Source organism: Dasypus novemcinctus, chromosome 17, assembly GCF_030445035.2.
Source record: "Dasypus novemcinctus isolate mDasNov1 chromosome 17, mDasNov1.1.hap2, whole genome shotgun sequence".
Lineage (NCBI taxonomy): Eukaryota > Metazoa > Chordata > Mammalia > Cingulata > Dasypodidae > Dasypus > Dasypus novemcinctus.
The window spans coordinates 34,312,716-34,329,320 of NC_080689.1; the positions used below are offsets into that span (position 1 = coordinate 34,312,716).

Sequence of the window (16,605 nt, forward strand, 5' to 3'; positions counted from 1 at the left end):
AAGACATGTTTTTGGAGTTAGGCCCTGGAGTAGGTAGTATATATGAATTGGGGTTTTTCTATCGCCATGCAGGGTTCAGAGTTACTCTTGGAAGGAGCCATGCTAGAACGCGAACATCTAAGAGATCTTATTGGTCTTTCACAAGCCTATGGCGTAGGTGATGCTCTCCCCATATCCAAGGTGAGGAAGCCATGTTCAGAGCCTTAAGCAGCTTCTCACCTCACACGGCTTGTGAACAGAAGAAGTAGGACTTGAAGCTTGACTCTGGAGCCTAAGTTTCCTCCTTCTGTTTCCGGCTGTCCCACCTGTGAACTGTCTGCTCAAATGGGCATGCTAAGTGATACAGGTAACACCGGCACATAAGGTGGGAAGATGGGAACATGTTCCAGGGCCTCAGACTTATAGGCTGGCCCAGCCTCTTCACTGAGTTGGGTAACCATGAACTATTGGGCATGGACTTCACGTGGAAAGTATTTAAAATGGTATTCTATTATTTATTAAAATATTTCCATTGTAGAAAAAATTGAAAAAACAGGCTCAGTATAAGAAAAAAACTGAGGACATGAACATGTTGGTCATTGAAGATGCCAATTGAGAAACTATGAGAACTGGGAAAAAGGAATGCCTGCAGTGGGAATAAAGAGAGTGTGTTGACATAAGAGATATTGAGGAGGACTAGTTTACTGGACTTAGTGGCTAGGTCCAACTGGAAATAGCGATGACATTCACTGACCTAGGGGATACAGGAGGGAGGACGGGTTTGGAGGTAACGAGGGTGAGTTGAGTTTGGGACATGTTAACATTGAGGTGCCTGTAGGAATTGTACCTGGAGCTGTCCAGTGGGCTACTGGGCTTTCGCATGGAAACTCAGCGAAAAATCTAAAGTGAGCGTTTAGATTGGGGATTTGTCAGTGTCTGAATAGTAGTTAAAGCTGTAAAGTAGATGTAATTCACAGTGCGTGTGCCTTGAGTGTGAAGAGAGAAGAGCCAGGGATCATGACTTGGGGACCACCACTGTCTAAGGACTGGGGTTGGGGGCAGGCACCAACATCTAAGCGTGAAGCTGCCAAGGCAATGAGAGGGAAGGATCTCAGAGGTGGGAAGAGAACTAGCAAGGGATGACATCACGAGGCCAAAAGAATAGGGAATATTCACCAGTGCTCTCAAGACTGTATTTAAGGTAGGAAATGAAATGTGGGATTGGATGTAACAAGCAGGAGGTCATTAGTGGGCTGGGCAGGGCCTGCCTTGGTGGGTGGTGGGGATGGAAGCCTGAGTGCAGTCGGCCGAGGTGAGAATGGTGGGTGAAGCACAGCTGGCATGGAACAGTCCACTGCGCTCTCATACAGCCCAGCTGCCAAGGCCAGGAAAGAGCCACAATAGCCAGGGGACACAAGGCTTGAAGGGGGTTCTGTTGTCTTAAGATGGGAGCTGTTTTCAGAGTGCTTCATCTAGCCAGGGACAAGCGAGTAGAAATGGAGGTCTCGATGAGCCGGGAGAGGGAGGGGAGCATTGACACAGCAGGGGCAGGGAAGGGGCTGGGCTTGGGGAGAAGGATGGGTAGGCTTCTCCAGGAGGGCCCGGCCTGGAAGCAGGTGCATTTCTGTGGCTGGGGTAGGAATCCAGGAGGAGGTGGGGGGCAAGTTTTGGATCTGTTGAAGGAATTGCACAGCGATTTCCCTTATATTCTGATATAGGAGGTCCTTTTTGACGTTGAGGGGAGGAGTGGGGGCACAGGAGCCTTGAGGAGGGTGATGAAGCTTGGATGTAGCTGCCGGGGGGACTAGAGACATCTTGGCCCAGGACAGGAGGACACGCCGGCTGCGGTGACCCTGGACTGCCCCGTGTGGCTTCCCAGTACATGTGGAGCGGGGCACACAACTGTGACTCTCCCTTTCTAGCATTCTTTGAAGGAAAAGAGCCTGCCTGAAGTCCTTTTTGGCTTTCTGTGAGATTAAAACAGTGGAAGAGGAAGAGAGAAGTGGAAAGGGAATGTTGAATGTTTTTAGCAGAGGAGTGAGGTGGTTTCTTGGAACTAGGAGCGTGGTTGCCAAGAAGCATCGAGCCTGCTTTGGATGGGACCCTGATGAGGTGGTGTCTGTTTTTTAGTAAATATATTAATTATTGATCTCTCTAGAGAATCTAAATGAAGATAGCATCATCTCATGCATATTGATATGTTAAGAAAGCAGCCCAGCTCCCCAGAAGTGGCGCCACAGGCGGGGGGTCCCTGGATGGCCCTGGCAGAAGGAGGGCTGAGGGGCAGTGCGTTTGGCTTTTGTTCGGCAGGAAATGCTCTTACGCCTGCTAAGTGAAGGGTAGGGAGAGGAGGATGCCCAGAGGAAGGACCCGTGTTCACGGGAGCTCGGGGAGTGGGAGGGCGTCACTTCACATGGAGACCGGCAGGCCCAGGCTGTTCAGAATTTAGGGCCCCAGCAGAAAAGCACACACACCTTCTCGCCCTGTCACTGTTATCGTGACTCGCGCCCTTCCTTCTCCTCTGGCTACTAACTGGCTTCCAAAACCTCGTCTCTCTCCATCTTTTTGCATCCTCAAGTCTCTTGGCTCCTGAAGATTCCTTGCTCCATGGAAAGGGGTTTGGCCAGAAGAGGCCTGCATGGGCCCAGGGCAGTGATTCTGCTGCTACCCTTACCGGGACAAAGAAACCAAGGTTTAGTAGCTTGCCCGGGGCCCCACAGCTGGTAGCGTGGGCAGCCGGCTCCTGTGCCTTCTCTGAACGATGCTCCCGCCTCCCTCCTGCCAGGTTTCCCCCCTGGCTGACCATGCTCTGTCATCCTCCTGCGCTGGGAGCCGGTCCCCTGGTTGTGGTGGCTGATCAGCCACTTGTCCTCCTAGTCTGTGGCTTCGACCTTGTGCCAGTGCCTCTCCTGAGGCTATGTTTGTATTTTCAGAGACAGATTTCTCAAACATGTGGGCATGTAAGGAAGGATCCATAGATGGCCCTGGTCCTTTTCCCTCTAGCCAAAACTTTATTCGAGCCACATCATTTTGAGCATTATGTTTGCCCTCGTCCAAGGACTGTCCCTTTGTCAGCCAGGCAGAGGGCCCCCGTTACTTGTGGGGAAGCCAAGAACTAAAGAAACTGGGCCAGGGTAAAATGTCGTAAAACCAGGGACCCGGACCTTGGCGCGTGGAGCGGGCCGGGGCCGCGGGAGGTTGCTCATGGACAGGTGTTGGGCAATGGGGCTCCTTATTCGGGGGCAGAAAAACCCTGGCATGAAGTAACAGACCAAGCAATCCATTCCTTACTTTGGTCTTAAGGTTCAAATGCCGGAGGAGTCTCTAAATCTCTCTCCAGACTCCCCCATGGGGCAGTCTGAACCCCTCGACCATTGTCAGCCAGCCCAGAAATGAGCTACAGCAGTCCCTGAGGCATCTGAACACTTTTTGTGCTACACTTTATTCTAACTGGGCCCCCTTGCCCAGCCTGACTCCATCTGCACAGTGACTCCGGTGGGCCCTGTGTTTTGTTTTTCAGATGACACGGGCAGTCACGTTAGAGTCGGTTCCCCCGGTGATTATGATTTTGTGTTTCCATCTGTAAAGAACCTATGGGGTCCTACCCACGTGGGCCTCCCCACCCTGCCCGCGCTCACGTCCCTGCAGCTCTGAGGTCCCAGGCCCTGTGGGTCGAGTTACGAGCAAGGCCAGGCCCCCTCGCACAGTGCACAGCCTGCCCCGCAGGGACCTGCGGAAGCCCCGGGTTTTCTCATCCCCATCCCAGGGGGCCCCTGCACCTGCAGCCCCGAGGCCCAGGCGGGGAGGGAGATGTGCTTGGGAACGGGGATTCCTCCAGGGCCCCCTTGCTGACCGCGTGACTCTCGTCCTCGTGACCACCTGTCGTGAGGCTCCTTCTGTGGGCGGCACAGTGTCACTCTCCAGGCGTGATGAAGAGCGGGCCCTGGGATTTGAGGCAGACTCCTCCTCGGAAGAGCTGTGGCCTCTGAAGGCCCCAGGCCGGGAGTCTGGAGAGCCGTCCTGGTCCCGGTTCCTCCAGGCTGACGACTGAGGGCGGGCCCCCCGGGCTCTCGTGGGCTTGCCTTCAACTCCGGCTGCCCCCAGCCTTCTTTTTTTTTTTTTAAAGATTTATTTATTTAATTTCCCCCCCTCCCCTGGTTGTCTGTTCTTGGTGTCTATTTGCTGCGTCTTGTTTCCTTATCCGCTTCTGTCGTCGTCAGCGGCACTGGAAGTGTGGGCGGCGCCATTCCTGGGCAGGCTGCCCTCTCCCTTCACGCTGGGCGGCTTTTCCTCACGGGCGCACTCCTTGCACGTGGGGCTCCCCCACGCGGGGACACCCTTGCGTGGCACGGCACTCCTTGCGCACATCAGCGCTGCGCATGGCCAGCTCCACACGGGTCAAGGAGGCCCGGGGTTTGAACCGTGGACCTCCCATGTGGTAGACGGACGCCCCAACCACTGGGCCAAAGTCCGTTTCCCAGCCCCCCTGCCTTCTGAGGACACCGGCGTGGTCTCGGCATGTACCACGAGAGGTGTACCTACCTGGAGCCGTACAGACAAGAGGAAGAGTGGATTTGTTCCTACCTTTTTTTTTTTTAATATTTTTTGTTTTTTTATGTCTTTTTTTAAAGTAATTTGGCTATTTTATTTAAAGTAATTTCAATATTATAAGGCATGGGAAAGGATTTTTATTCCCATCATTTCTGAAAATACTTTGCCATCTTTTTTTTCTTACCGACTAGACCCTTGCCATAATTTCAACTTCTATTTGTAGTTTTAGAATTAAAAAGCACATCCTCTTTCTAAAAGATTCAAGCAGCAAAAATTAATTGTGTGTATATATACACATACACACAATTATATAGAAAATTATATTTAATTACTTAATAATAAATGTTAAATGATATTAAAGTCCCAATTTCACTGCTATTAGCAATTTGTATGAGTCCTCCTTGCCTTTTTGTTTGTGTACCTTTACTGCATGGGTACTTACCCATACATACACACACACGCGATGTATTAGTTATCTATAACTGCATAACAAATTACCCCTAAAACTTTTATGACTTAGAACAACAAACATTACCTCAGTTCCTGAGGGTCAGGAGGCTGCACACAGCGCCCCGTCTTGTGGTCCTCGCAAGGTTGCTGTCCAGCTGGCCGTGGGGTCGCGGCCTCGCCAGAAGGCTACACGGGAAGAGGGTCCCTTCCAAGCTCCTGCCCAGGCCTCAAGTCCTTGCCAGCCGTTGGCTGGAGACACCAGTTCCTGGCCACGTGGGCCTCTCTACAGGGCGTTACGGCACGGCGGCCGGCCTCCTTGAGAGCAAGTGAGCGAGAGAGCGAGAGGATGCCCAAGACAGAAGGCACAGACGTCTTTTTGTCACCTAATCTCGAAAATGACATCTCATCCCTTTTGACACTTCCTGTTTGTGAGAGGAGGGTCACTAGGTCCAGCCCACACTCAATGGGAGGCGGTTACACAGGGCATGAATTCCGGGAGGGGGGTCACTGGGGGCTCTTAGAAGCTGCCTACACCGCCCCCCGCCTGCCACAACTGTGACCACCTTCTCTGTGAGGTCTACCCTAACCACCCTTTTAAAAACTGGAGCTCTCACCTGTCACCCTCCATTTCCCTTCCTCCACAGCACTTATCACCTTCTGATATTCCGAGTTACTTCTATGCTTATTCCTCTCTCCATCAGAATATACACTCCATGATTAGCAGGGCTTGTTTGTTGTTTTCAATTTTGTTCCCTGCTATTTCTTCAGTATCTAGACTACTGCCTGGCACATAGTAGGCACCCAGTAAATATTTGTTAATTGAATCCTATATGCATTGTTCTATAATTTGCTTTTCCTGCTTCACAATACATTTTGGAATATTTCCAACTCAGTGCATGTACGTCTACTTCATTCTTTTTATTTTTATTTTTTTGTTTTTGTTTTTGTTTTTTTTCATTCACTCTTTTTAATGGATGCATATTCCATAGTCTGGATGTTCCATAGATTCAAGATTGCCCAATTGATGGGCATTTAGTTGCTTTTGTATTCTCACTGCTTTCATTGATGCTGCTTCAAAAATCCTCAGATGCATCTTCTTGCACATGTATAAATATTTATGGAGGAAAGGTCCATAGAAGTTCTGCAGTAATTTAGACCCTTTTCTTTTTATTGTTGATGTTGTTTGTTTTAAATCAAGCTGTGGTAACTTGACTACTTTACCTTCTTTTGCATTAACGTTTAATTTTGCATGCTCAGTGAAACACTGTGTAGTGAGTTTAGGGTTTCTCTTACCTGTTATCTTTTCGGGTCTGGTCTGAGAGTTGCCATTAGTACCGCCTAAGTATTACTATTTTTCATAGACTTAGAATATTCTGAAAAGCATGCCATCCTGGTTTGTGTAAGGCATCATAGGGAACTTGGAGGTAAAGCATTACTTTAGCCTTCTAGAAACACTCTGTTTGGGCATTGAACATAAAAAGTTACGTAACAGACAGTGGTTTGAACAGTGAGTCCGAAGTAAGTATAAGCAACTCAGGGGCAGAAGAGGTCAACAGGAGTTGGGGAGATCAGGAAAGGCTTTTTGAACGAGGTGAGTTTGAGCAACGAGGGAGAAGAACCTGGAAGGGGGCTGGTATCCTAGGTACGCAACCAGTGATAAGCAGAGGTCAGGGAAGGCGGAAGGGTTCTTGGTTGATTCTGAGTCCTTTGCAGTAGCATTGGACAATGTCTAGGCACCAACAGGAATACCCTTCAGGTAGGAAGGTTGATAGAAAACCCAGTCAGGGCTTGGTCTGAGGAATAGTGGGTAGCAGACAACTGGCCAATCATAGTCCCTGGGCTGCGCAATGGTTTGACAGGTTCTCATTCGTGTGAGTACACCTCAGGCTTCTCTTGGTTCCAGCTGGCATGTTGGCTTTCTTTTACCTGTTTGCAGTCTCCTGTGTTGCCCACCAGCGTCTGGGAGCTCCGGTCCCACTGTGGTGCCCTGAATTATCTCAGAGCTCCCCGCCTTGGCCAGCATTGCCCTCCACCATTTCCAGGCACTTTCAAAGCCACTGCCTCATGTCATACATTTTAATTGACAGGCAGTCAGGATATATATAGAGAGAGACATAACATATTAAAACAGCTACATAGCTCTCCCAGGGAAATAGCAGAGTTTAAAAAAATAAAAAAACAAATCCTCAAAGACCGTTTCTAACTGCTGACCTGCCATACCAAGAGGGCATTGTTTTTGTTGAGACGGACTGGTCTGTTCTTCTAACACCAGAGGGCGCCAGCAGTTAAATTATGTAGACACATTGTCTGGTCAAGAGTCTTAATTTGCCTGCTTTGTTCATGTCCTTTCTGTCATCCCACTGAGAGGCAGAGAGAGGGCTTTTGTGAGGGTAGTTGGGGGGCAGGAGCAGGTAAGGGGAACTGAGTGTGGCCAGGGGAGCGGGACAGAGACTTCAGAGCAGAGAGTGTGCTATTCCCAAGTCCACAGGCTCATTACTGCCCTGCCAGTTTTATCTACAGCCTGAGAATTTTTAAGCAGTCGTTAATTATAACCCAATTACTCAAGTCAGTGCCATGCCCAGAAGTGATAGGGCCTTCTTGTTTGTTCCTGTTGTCTAAGAAAGTCAGTCCTGCCCCTCCTCTGCTTTTCAGGTAACTTCTCCTTCAAGCCTAGGGCAGGTGGGGAAGGGGTAGTCTGTGCTATGACAGGTCATCCAGGGCAAGCAGGAGGAGTGGCCCATCTTACCTGGGTTGTTCCAGGAACTGCTTGTGTGCTCACCTTTGAAGTGCTACACTGAAGACAACTGAGTGATGCAGGGAAACAAAGACATTAAGTCATGGCCTCTGTTCCTTTGAAATCAGTTTTTAGATCTGAAAGGAGGTTGCGTTCAATCTGCTCGTTTTCAGATGAGCATCTTGAAAGGCTCTAGCTTGGGCATTCCTCTCTGGGTGATAGTCAACATTATAGTAGAGCGATAGAGCAGGCTGTATACACGCAACCTGCGTCAGTCCAGAATCCAGGTGAACTTTCTTCAGCTAAATCAACCAAGGTCTTCTGTGGTCAGTGTTCTGCTCCCGGAAAGGAAGTGGAAATGTGATACTTACTTGTTTATCCATATGTACTATACAGAGAAAGAATGACTCGAAGGAAGTAACTAGAAAGTGAGCAGTGGTCATTTCTGCCTGGTCATTTGAAGGGTAATTTTATTTCTGTGTGGTGGGATGATTTTGATTTTTCTTTTTCTGTTTTCCTGCATTTTCCAAATTATCAAATGACTCCATATTACTTTTACAATCAGGACGAAAGGTAATGCTTTAAGCCGTGCGCATGCGCAAGTCTGTCCGTGTTTCCTTACAGTCTGCAAGATGAACGTCCACCGCCGCTGCGAAACCAATGTGGCCCCCAACTGCGGCGTGGACGCCAGAGGAATTGCCAAAGTGCTGGCCGACCTGGGCGTCACTCCAGACAAAATCACCAACAGCGGCCAGCGGAGGAAAAAGGTAAGCGGCTGTGGGGTGGAGCCTCTGGAGCTCTTTGGGAGCCAGCGTCTGCGCTGGCTCCCCGAGAGGGGCCCGAAATGAGGTTGTAAGATTCCTGGGTCCAGAAGGATTCTGGCGTTCCCTCAAAACAGCGTGTGCTTAAATTTTCTTTTTTTAAAAGAGACCAGGCAGGTAACAGCCATGTCTCCTTCAGTGCCAAAAATGGGGGGATAACCAAGCAAGCCTCAGGAGTTATGTTTGTTGGAGAAACATAAGCTTTGAGATGAAGACTTTGAAATTCCCTCTAGGAAAAAAACAAACAAACATAACAGCTTGGGATGAGGAAATGTAACCTCTGCCTCCCAAACTGGCGTGAAAGCAATGTCAGTGTCCGAATAGAACATCTCCCTCAGCAGCTCTGTAATGATGATAAATGGATGAAGAGCTGGAACCACATTCTTTTCCAGGGAGGAAGTCAAGAAGATCTGTGATGGTATCAGCACTCAGCTGTCCATGGAATATTGTTAAGGGCCCACAGCATGCAATATCTGGGCCTTTCTTTGGAGACCAAAGCCCTGTGTCTATGCATGTGACATTCTCAATGTCAGCAGGAAGAGAACCATTTGCTAAAATGTTATTTTGGTAAATCAGGGCCCACAGATGTAAATAGACATAAAAGTATCTCTAGCATTTTGTTTGTAGGCTCTTCTTTAGCCTTGGTGCCTAGCCTAAGAAAATCCAGGAAGTCTTAGAAAAAGTAAATAATGAGATCAGAACCATGTTTACTGGGCAAGAAATCTGGTGAGGCATGAGGGGGAATAGTTCTCACTGCACCGTGCCAGGCATTCTCAAGCTTTTTCTAGAAAAGCATGTCTGACTTTAGGTGCCTCTACAATCTTGACTCCTAAATGACTTCCTTGAATTTTGCTCTGCAGTACCTTCTGAAAGGCCTTTCATTTCCCAGGTGTCTTCTCCTTTTAGAAGAACATTTCCTTGTTGCCTCTCCAGAGAACCTTGAATGGGAAGGGCTGGATTATTCTCATCTTAACCTTTCCTTTTTTCTTTACCTTCCCAGTATACCAAGTTGTTTTGCAAGAGTTGGAGAAAAAATTCCCTTCTCACTGCTTGAGTAAATTGTGGGTTGTACCTCTGATGACTCTTCTTGGCTCTGTAAATCGTGGTGGTGGAAATGGGCCTTTAGTTGTTGACCCAGAGAGCTGAAAGTGCAAGCAGCACGCCACCCTCTGAGAGTGCCCGGGGTCCATGCAGAGGCTGGCTAACAAATGGCATGTGATGACAATATTTGACAAATACGTTTATGAGCTCTGGAACCCTTTAGAGAGACATCTTTTTTCCTTTCTAGAAATAAATTAAGGCAGGACCTTTATTGTTGTGAACATTTCAAACAAACTCAACTGTTCTCTCCCCAATATTTATACAGGCTATAATGCTAGTAGCTAGACATCATCTGCCTATTTTAGAATAGGGGGACCTGGTGGTAGGAAGCCAATATGGAGAATTCAGGAAGGGATAGAATAGAAGATGAAGGGATTTTGTCTGCTACATTGGTTGCTGTGATGCTTCTGATGTAAAATCTGGGAAGAGCCAAGTGAGAATATGTAGTGGCTCAAGTTAGCAAGAAAGAATGGGAGAGAAGCCCCTCAGTTGCAGTTGAAAGGACTTGTTTGCAGGACTTCCAAGCTTACTGGAACTGAGTTCCTTTCCCCTATAAGTAAGTCCATGTGGCAGAAACAACACAGGTGCACAGCTAGTAGCTCAAGATAGAAGGTAGTAGACGTGCTTGTGATCTCTTAGGCCAAACCACTGATTTCAATGGGGATGTAAGACGGATTTGCCAGCATCTATGCCAGAAAATGTGCTTCATCTGGGAGTATTCTAAAATTTGCCAACAAATATCAATACACCTGAAAATATTTATTGGGCACCTCTTAAGGGTATCACTTTGTGCCAGTCACTAGGAGGGAAAACAGCTAGTAGATAGGATCTCGCCATCAGAGAACCTAGAGTGTACCTGAGTAGACCCCACATTATACACAGATATTCCTACTAATATAAAGCTGACTATGATAATGAATAAAGGCCTGGCATGTGTTAGAGAAAAGCGTCATATCTGAATGCGGTGACTTGGAGATTGCTCGGATAGGCAGAGGAAGGTTGAATGGAGGAGGTGGAGTTAGGCTTTGCTTAGAAAAGGTCAACTGCATTTAGACAGAATAAAAATAAAATAAACTGAAATTTCTTATTTTCTTCCTCTAAATTGGCAAATGAAATCTTGAGTCTGGGAACATCAGTTTAGCAAAGGTTCTCATGCTCCAGGACTCTCCCAGCTCTGGGTGTAGTGTCCTGATGCCTTTCACTTCAGGGAACCTCCGCCTCCCTTCTGATGCCTTTCCTCCTTCTCTCCCTCTCTCAGCTCATTGCTGGTGCCGAGTCCCCGCAGCCTACTTCTGGAAGCTCACCATCCGAGGAAGACCGATCCAAGTCAGCACCCACCTCCCCTTGCGACCAGGGTGAGACCTCAGCTATGCTTCCTAACCTTTGGGCTCTGTCACTGGACAGACTTCAGGCCTTTCCCCCCAGGAGCGTCTTAGCTGGGATATGCTTTCTCTGTCCATTTTATAGCTGGTCTTTCACTAACAGGGATTTCTTGAGTGCTGGGCACTAAACAGCTGCACCTGTCTGAAGTTCGTTCACTGTCAGGGGATGGAGAAAGGGCATGTAATGTCATGGTCCTTTCTTTTCCCCAGTTGCAAGTGTAAGGGATGGAGAGGGCTATAGCCCCAGCACACTGTCAGTGCCCCTCGCTTGCGTTTTGATCCCTGTTCCCTCCTGCTGCCAGTCATCTCACCCAAATCCTGAGGTCAGGTCATGAGCTAGGGCATGGGGCGGGGAGGGGGGACATCTCCTGTCCCAGCCTGTGAGTGCATGGGCACAGGCAGATGAATCTGGAAAGTGGGGAGGAAGCCAGCTCTGGGCCCAACTCCTTCTAAACCTGAGCTCAGGTTGTCTCCTTCCCCTTAAGAATATAGTTAAAGTAATAACAAAGCCTTCTGCAGGCATCTGAGGCTGAGGAGAGCCAAGACTGAGTCAGGGGGCTTACCCCTTAAAACCTTGCACGCTGGTGACCTGTACCCAGTGACCCTGGGAAGGGACACGAAGCGTAATCGCAAAACAGCATCTTCATTTTCCAAAACCCTTCTGCACTTTGAAAAAGCACTTTTGTGTTTATTATCCTAATTTTATGCTCATCTGTGTTCATGCCACATTATTATCCCTGTGTTATAAGACAGGAAGTGGAAAGTCGGAGAGTTGAAAAATTTTGTTCCAAGGTCAGGATAAGTAGAGGTGGGGCTGTGCCCTCCTGGCTTGGAGACCCCATTCTCGAATCACTGCCATGGAACCCTCCCAGAAAAATGTCACTTGCACTTTGTCCTTCTTACCCAGGAGTAGATAAAACAGTTTCAGGCTTGGTGTGCCAGCCCTGAGGCCCTGAAATAATTGGTCTGTGTCCCTCCTCGTGCTGCTCCATTCGCTTTCAGCATTTTATGCTCTGCTTCTTTCCAAAAGAGATCTGACCCATTCATAAGTAATCTGACAGTACTCCGGGGCCTCCAAACTAGCAGGCATTATCCTGGACCACTGCGGGTGTTTTCATTTCCTTTTTTAATGATGAGACCTCCTTTGGAAGCTTCAAGAATAGAGTTGTGAGGCAACTGGGATTCTAGGCCTGGCTTCTGGCTCCTGCCTGCCATGCTCCCTGCCATGCTCTCTGCTGTGCTCTGTTGTGCTCTTTGCTGTGTTCCCTGCCATGCTCTCTGGTGTGCTCCCTGCCATGCTCCCTGTCATACTCCCTGCCATGCTCCCTGCCATGCTCTCTGGTGTGCTCCCTGCCATGCTCCATGCCGTGTTCCCTGCCATGCTTCCTGCCACGCTCCCTGGTGTGCTCCCTGCTGTGCTCTCTGTTGTGCTTCCTGCTGTGCTCCCTACCATGCTCTCTGGTGTGCTCCATGCCGTGTTCCCTGCCATGCTCCCTGCTGTGCTCTCTGGTGTGCTCCCTGCCGTGCTCTCTGGTGTGCTCCCTGCTGTGCTTTCTGTTGTGCTTCCTGCTGTGCTCCCTACCATGCTCTCTGGCATGCTCCCTGCCGTGCTCCCTGCTGTGCTCTCTGGTGTGGCAGGACCCCAAGGCTCTCAGGGTCACTATCCTTCCCCATTCAGTGAAAGTGTTAGCAGAAGTTCTAGGTCCTGGGCGTCTAGGTTCTTTCTTGCCTCATGTCACATAAAAGAATTTAAGGGCACCCCATAAGGCAGTCAAGGGAGTAAAGAGTTTATTAAGACACAAGAAAAGAGTACAGGTCCTAGACGAGGATGCAGGCGTGCTGCAGGGGGAGTCGCCTATGTGGGGCCCCGGGTTAGGCCTTTTAAAACCTTTCCTCCTCCCCCTTTATAGTGTGTGGGGGAGCCCAGCTCTGTGCTGTTCTGACTGGTTGCCTTAAATTCCCACCTGTCAGCTCTGAGGGCCCAAAGAGGAGGCCTGCTTGGGGTTATCTGGGGCTCCTCCTTGACCCCGGAAAGGGTTCCCAATGGGATCCTGTAGCCAAGGTCTTTCTGGCAGCTTCCCGTCAGGAGCTTTTCTTGCGGGGTCTCATGGCCATGGGGTCTCACGGCCATAGGGTCTGCTGGCCTCAGCTGTGACCCAGGTCTTCCTTTTCCCTGTACCTACCTGCCTCAAAAGTACTGGAGCTGCCCACCAGTGATGTGAGCAGCTGGGTGTGGAAGTCCTCTAAGCAGGATGCAGAGGTGTGGCAGGACAGGCATAACACAGAGTTTTTCCTTCCTCTGTTGTAAGAAAACATAGAAGGACATCTCTGAGTTTTGGGTTCCCCAAACACCCAAGTCCTGCCTTCCATTTAATAACGAGCCTTGGGGAGACTTCAGCTCTACACTGAGGCTGAAAAGTTGAACTTAGTTAATAGTAAGCAAGAGATAACTGCTTAATTGGTGGTGGAGGCATCATCTATAGACTTAGAAGCTGCTCTCCTCACCCCTCTACCCTGCCCCAGTGCATCTCAGAGCAGCCAAACGCTGGATCTAAGGAAAGATCTCTGGAGTCCTTGAACAAGCTCTCATGGGCCTCTGTCCTTCTAAAAAGAAGCTGAAGAACTCTTTATGTCAAGCAGCATCTGCTTCTGATCCCAAAGGGTTAATAGTCCCTGCTCCCTTCCCCTAATCCCAGTTATTCACAGGTTTATTTTAAAATTGGGTTATGCTTGAGATACCCATTTCTACACCTGAGGAGTGTGTGTATTGGTGAATGAATAGCTAAGAATAAAGCTTCTTCAAATAGAAAAGGCCAAAGGGTCACCCAGTGCTATCATCCCCAGGTAATTCAAGTCACGTTCTTTGGAGGGGCACAAGGCTGCCTCCCAGTTGTGAACTGGTACTGAGGACTTCCTGCCCCTCCTCTGAGATAAATTGGCAACATGTCACTCCAGGAAGCCATTCTTTTGTTAATAAGCCCATTGCTGTTTTGTTCGATAAGGAGATGGGTATTTAGAAGAAACCCAGCTAGGAGGCCAGGTAAAGTCCTTGAGAAGCTGAAGGCTTCCTCCTCCCAGTTGAACTTCATCACTGATGATACCTGTGGTGGCTGTTCTCAGTGACTTGTTATCCTCATCTTCAAAGGAAACAGGCGAAGGCCAACAGACTTACTGACTCGCAAGTTTCCAGAGAAGTCCCGGGTTCTTTCAGGACAACTAGAATAAGAGAATAGGCTCCTAGCCACTGTGGCTTTTCAGAGAGGTGTCCGCACTCCCAGGGTAAACTGAAGGAGTTTGCTGGCAAGTGAACCCCCCAGGGGCAGAGACTGTGTCCTCCTCCTCCTTGTAGAGCTAGCCCTGCTATTCACTCAGTGCCCATGGAAGTATTGAACCAGTGAAGGGACAAGTAAGACATGCTACACGTGTCTATTGCTATGAAGAGTGCAAGAGAGGGCCAGGTACCTGGAGGGCCCAGAGCTCAGGGGGGACATTCGGAGTATCGGGTGCAAATGGGAAGGGCTCATGAGGTGTGTGCTAATGCACTATCTTGTCACCCTTGGCCCTAGAATTAAAAGAGCTTGAAAACAACATCCGGAAGGCCTTGTCGTTTGACAACCGAGGGGAGGAGCACCGGGCGGCCTCGTCCACCGATGGCCAGCAGGCGAGCCCTGGCGAGAACGGGGAAGTCCGGCAGGGCCAAGCCAAGCGCTTGGGCCTGGATGAGTTCAACTTCATCAAGGTGCTGGGCAAAGGCAGCTTTGGCAAGGTGTGTGGCACGCACGGGCGGAAGTGCTGATGCTTCCTACCTGGTGGCATCGCCTCATTTGTTTGATCTAACTTTAAGCTGTGCACATTTCAACCTGGCCTTGTTACGTGTTCCTTCTTTGTTGAGTGGAAATGACCTGAAGCCCAGCAGGTAGGCACCTTGGTTCTGGTGCTAATTAGTTGTAGGCCTTTCCTTTAGTCATTTAACCTCTTCAGGATGCAGTATTCCTCACTCATTCAATGGGGACAGGCAGCACATGAGATAGTGGGTAAGAAAACACCGAAAATCATGCTGGTCAGTATCAATAACAGCAGCAATGCATTTCTCCCCCTTCTTCAGAGATGGAGCTGAAATTCTATTTCTAAGTCATATGAAAACTTGGGAAATGAACTCCAGAATCTTGGCCCTCAGCAACTTAGGGTTCAAAGCAAATCATAGCCCTTATTACTTTGGAAGTTAAATGCTGTTTACCTGTCTTCGCTGGCACTTACAAATGTTTATTTGTCCTCTGCATGTGGCAAGAAAATGAGAATAATCAACTTGTGTCTAGGACCAGGGGCCTCTGCCCTGGGTGTGATTTGCAGTAATGAGCTCCCCACTTAGGTGAACGTAGCCGTGTGGGTGTGGATGCAGCCTGCGCCCAACAGAACCTTGATGGTGCTCAGCCACCCATTCGATGGCTTGGAAAGACAGGAAAATGACCCCTGTTCATTTTGCAAAGAAGATGGAAGGGCAGAGAGCTTAGGAAGCTTCATTGTAGCTGACACTTCTGATTACCCCCTGGCTCTTCTCAAGCCTTGCCTGGAGTGGATGGGAGTTGTCTTTCTGAGGCCTCCCAGAGCAGAGGGGCGCTGCTCTGGAGGCCACATGCCTGCGCATGTCCTGGACTCTTGGAAGCAGCGACCCCTTAAGTCAGCAGCCTGACCTGCAGACCCATTTCACCTCTCTCCTGGGGGAATGGCTCTGTGAAGCCCTCAGGGCACAGTTCCTGGTTTCCAGCCATCTCACCAGCCCTCATCTCAGGAGGAGAGCTGTGGCAGGAAGGTAACTAGGGGTCACATAAGCGGTGAAGGCCGAAGCAGTCGCGCTCTTTGGAGACTGGCTCTCTAAGGAGCGGCCCCCAGTGCCCTGGCTAGGCATAACTCTGGGATGAAAACTTGGCCCCGAGCAGGTCTTGGTGTAATTTTGAGCAAGATTCAAGGGAAATAAGCAGACTCAGAGTTTCCAAGTTTCCATACAGTGTAGGCAGGATGGGAACTTTGATGACTCTGGAGTATTTAGGTTGTTTCTTAGGAAAAACTGTGGCCAAAGTTTGCACCAGTTTGAAAGAGTTTGTATTCTAGTGGGCGATGAAAGGTCTTCAGGTTAACATCATGAGTTCCCTCGTTAAGCTGCTGAGTTGTTGCTTTTAGCTTTGACAACTTACATTGGAATATTGTACTCAGGGGTAAGTTATTAGAAAAGAGATGTGACATTTATAGGGGAACAAATTAAAAATATCAAAAGATAGGGAAACTTTAAGAAAATAGAACTCTTATTAACTCTCTGGAGAAGGAATCAATTTCCCAGCTTTAAAGCTAGTGAAGAAACCTTAAAGGAAAACAAGGACAGATTCAACTCTATAAATATGAATGGTCTGTTCAGTAGAAAAAAATAACAGAACACCATAAAGCCATCTTAGAAAAATCTTTGCAACCAATAAAGGGTTAATATCTTTATGTACCATGCTCATACAAATTAATAAGGACATAAAATTATAAAACAGCAGGTAAATAGAGGAGACAGATGAATAATTGAAACCAGAAGAAATACAATTAGAAA

The 16,605-nt window shown here is 48.7% G+C and overlaps 1 protein-coding gene across 3 annotated transcripts in view; it reads left to right on the forward strand.

The window, feature by feature from the left end:
* Positions 1 to 16,605, forward strand: part of PRKCE (protein kinase C epsilon) — a 512,150-nt gene that overhangs the window by 327,178 nt on the left and 168,367 nt on the right. For all 3 annotated transcript variants that reach the window (XM_058278495.2, XM_004447330.4, XM_071208802.1), the window contains 3 exons: positions 8,339 to 8,481; positions 10,895 to 10,991; positions 14,585 to 14,784. In XM_058278495.2, coding sequence (XP_058134478.1) covers positions 8,339 to 8,481; positions 10,895 to 10,991; positions 14,585 to 14,784 — 440 coding nt within the window. The remainder of the gene's footprint in view (positions 1 to 8,338; positions 8,482 to 10,894; positions 10,992 to 14,584; positions 14,785 to 16,605) is intronic.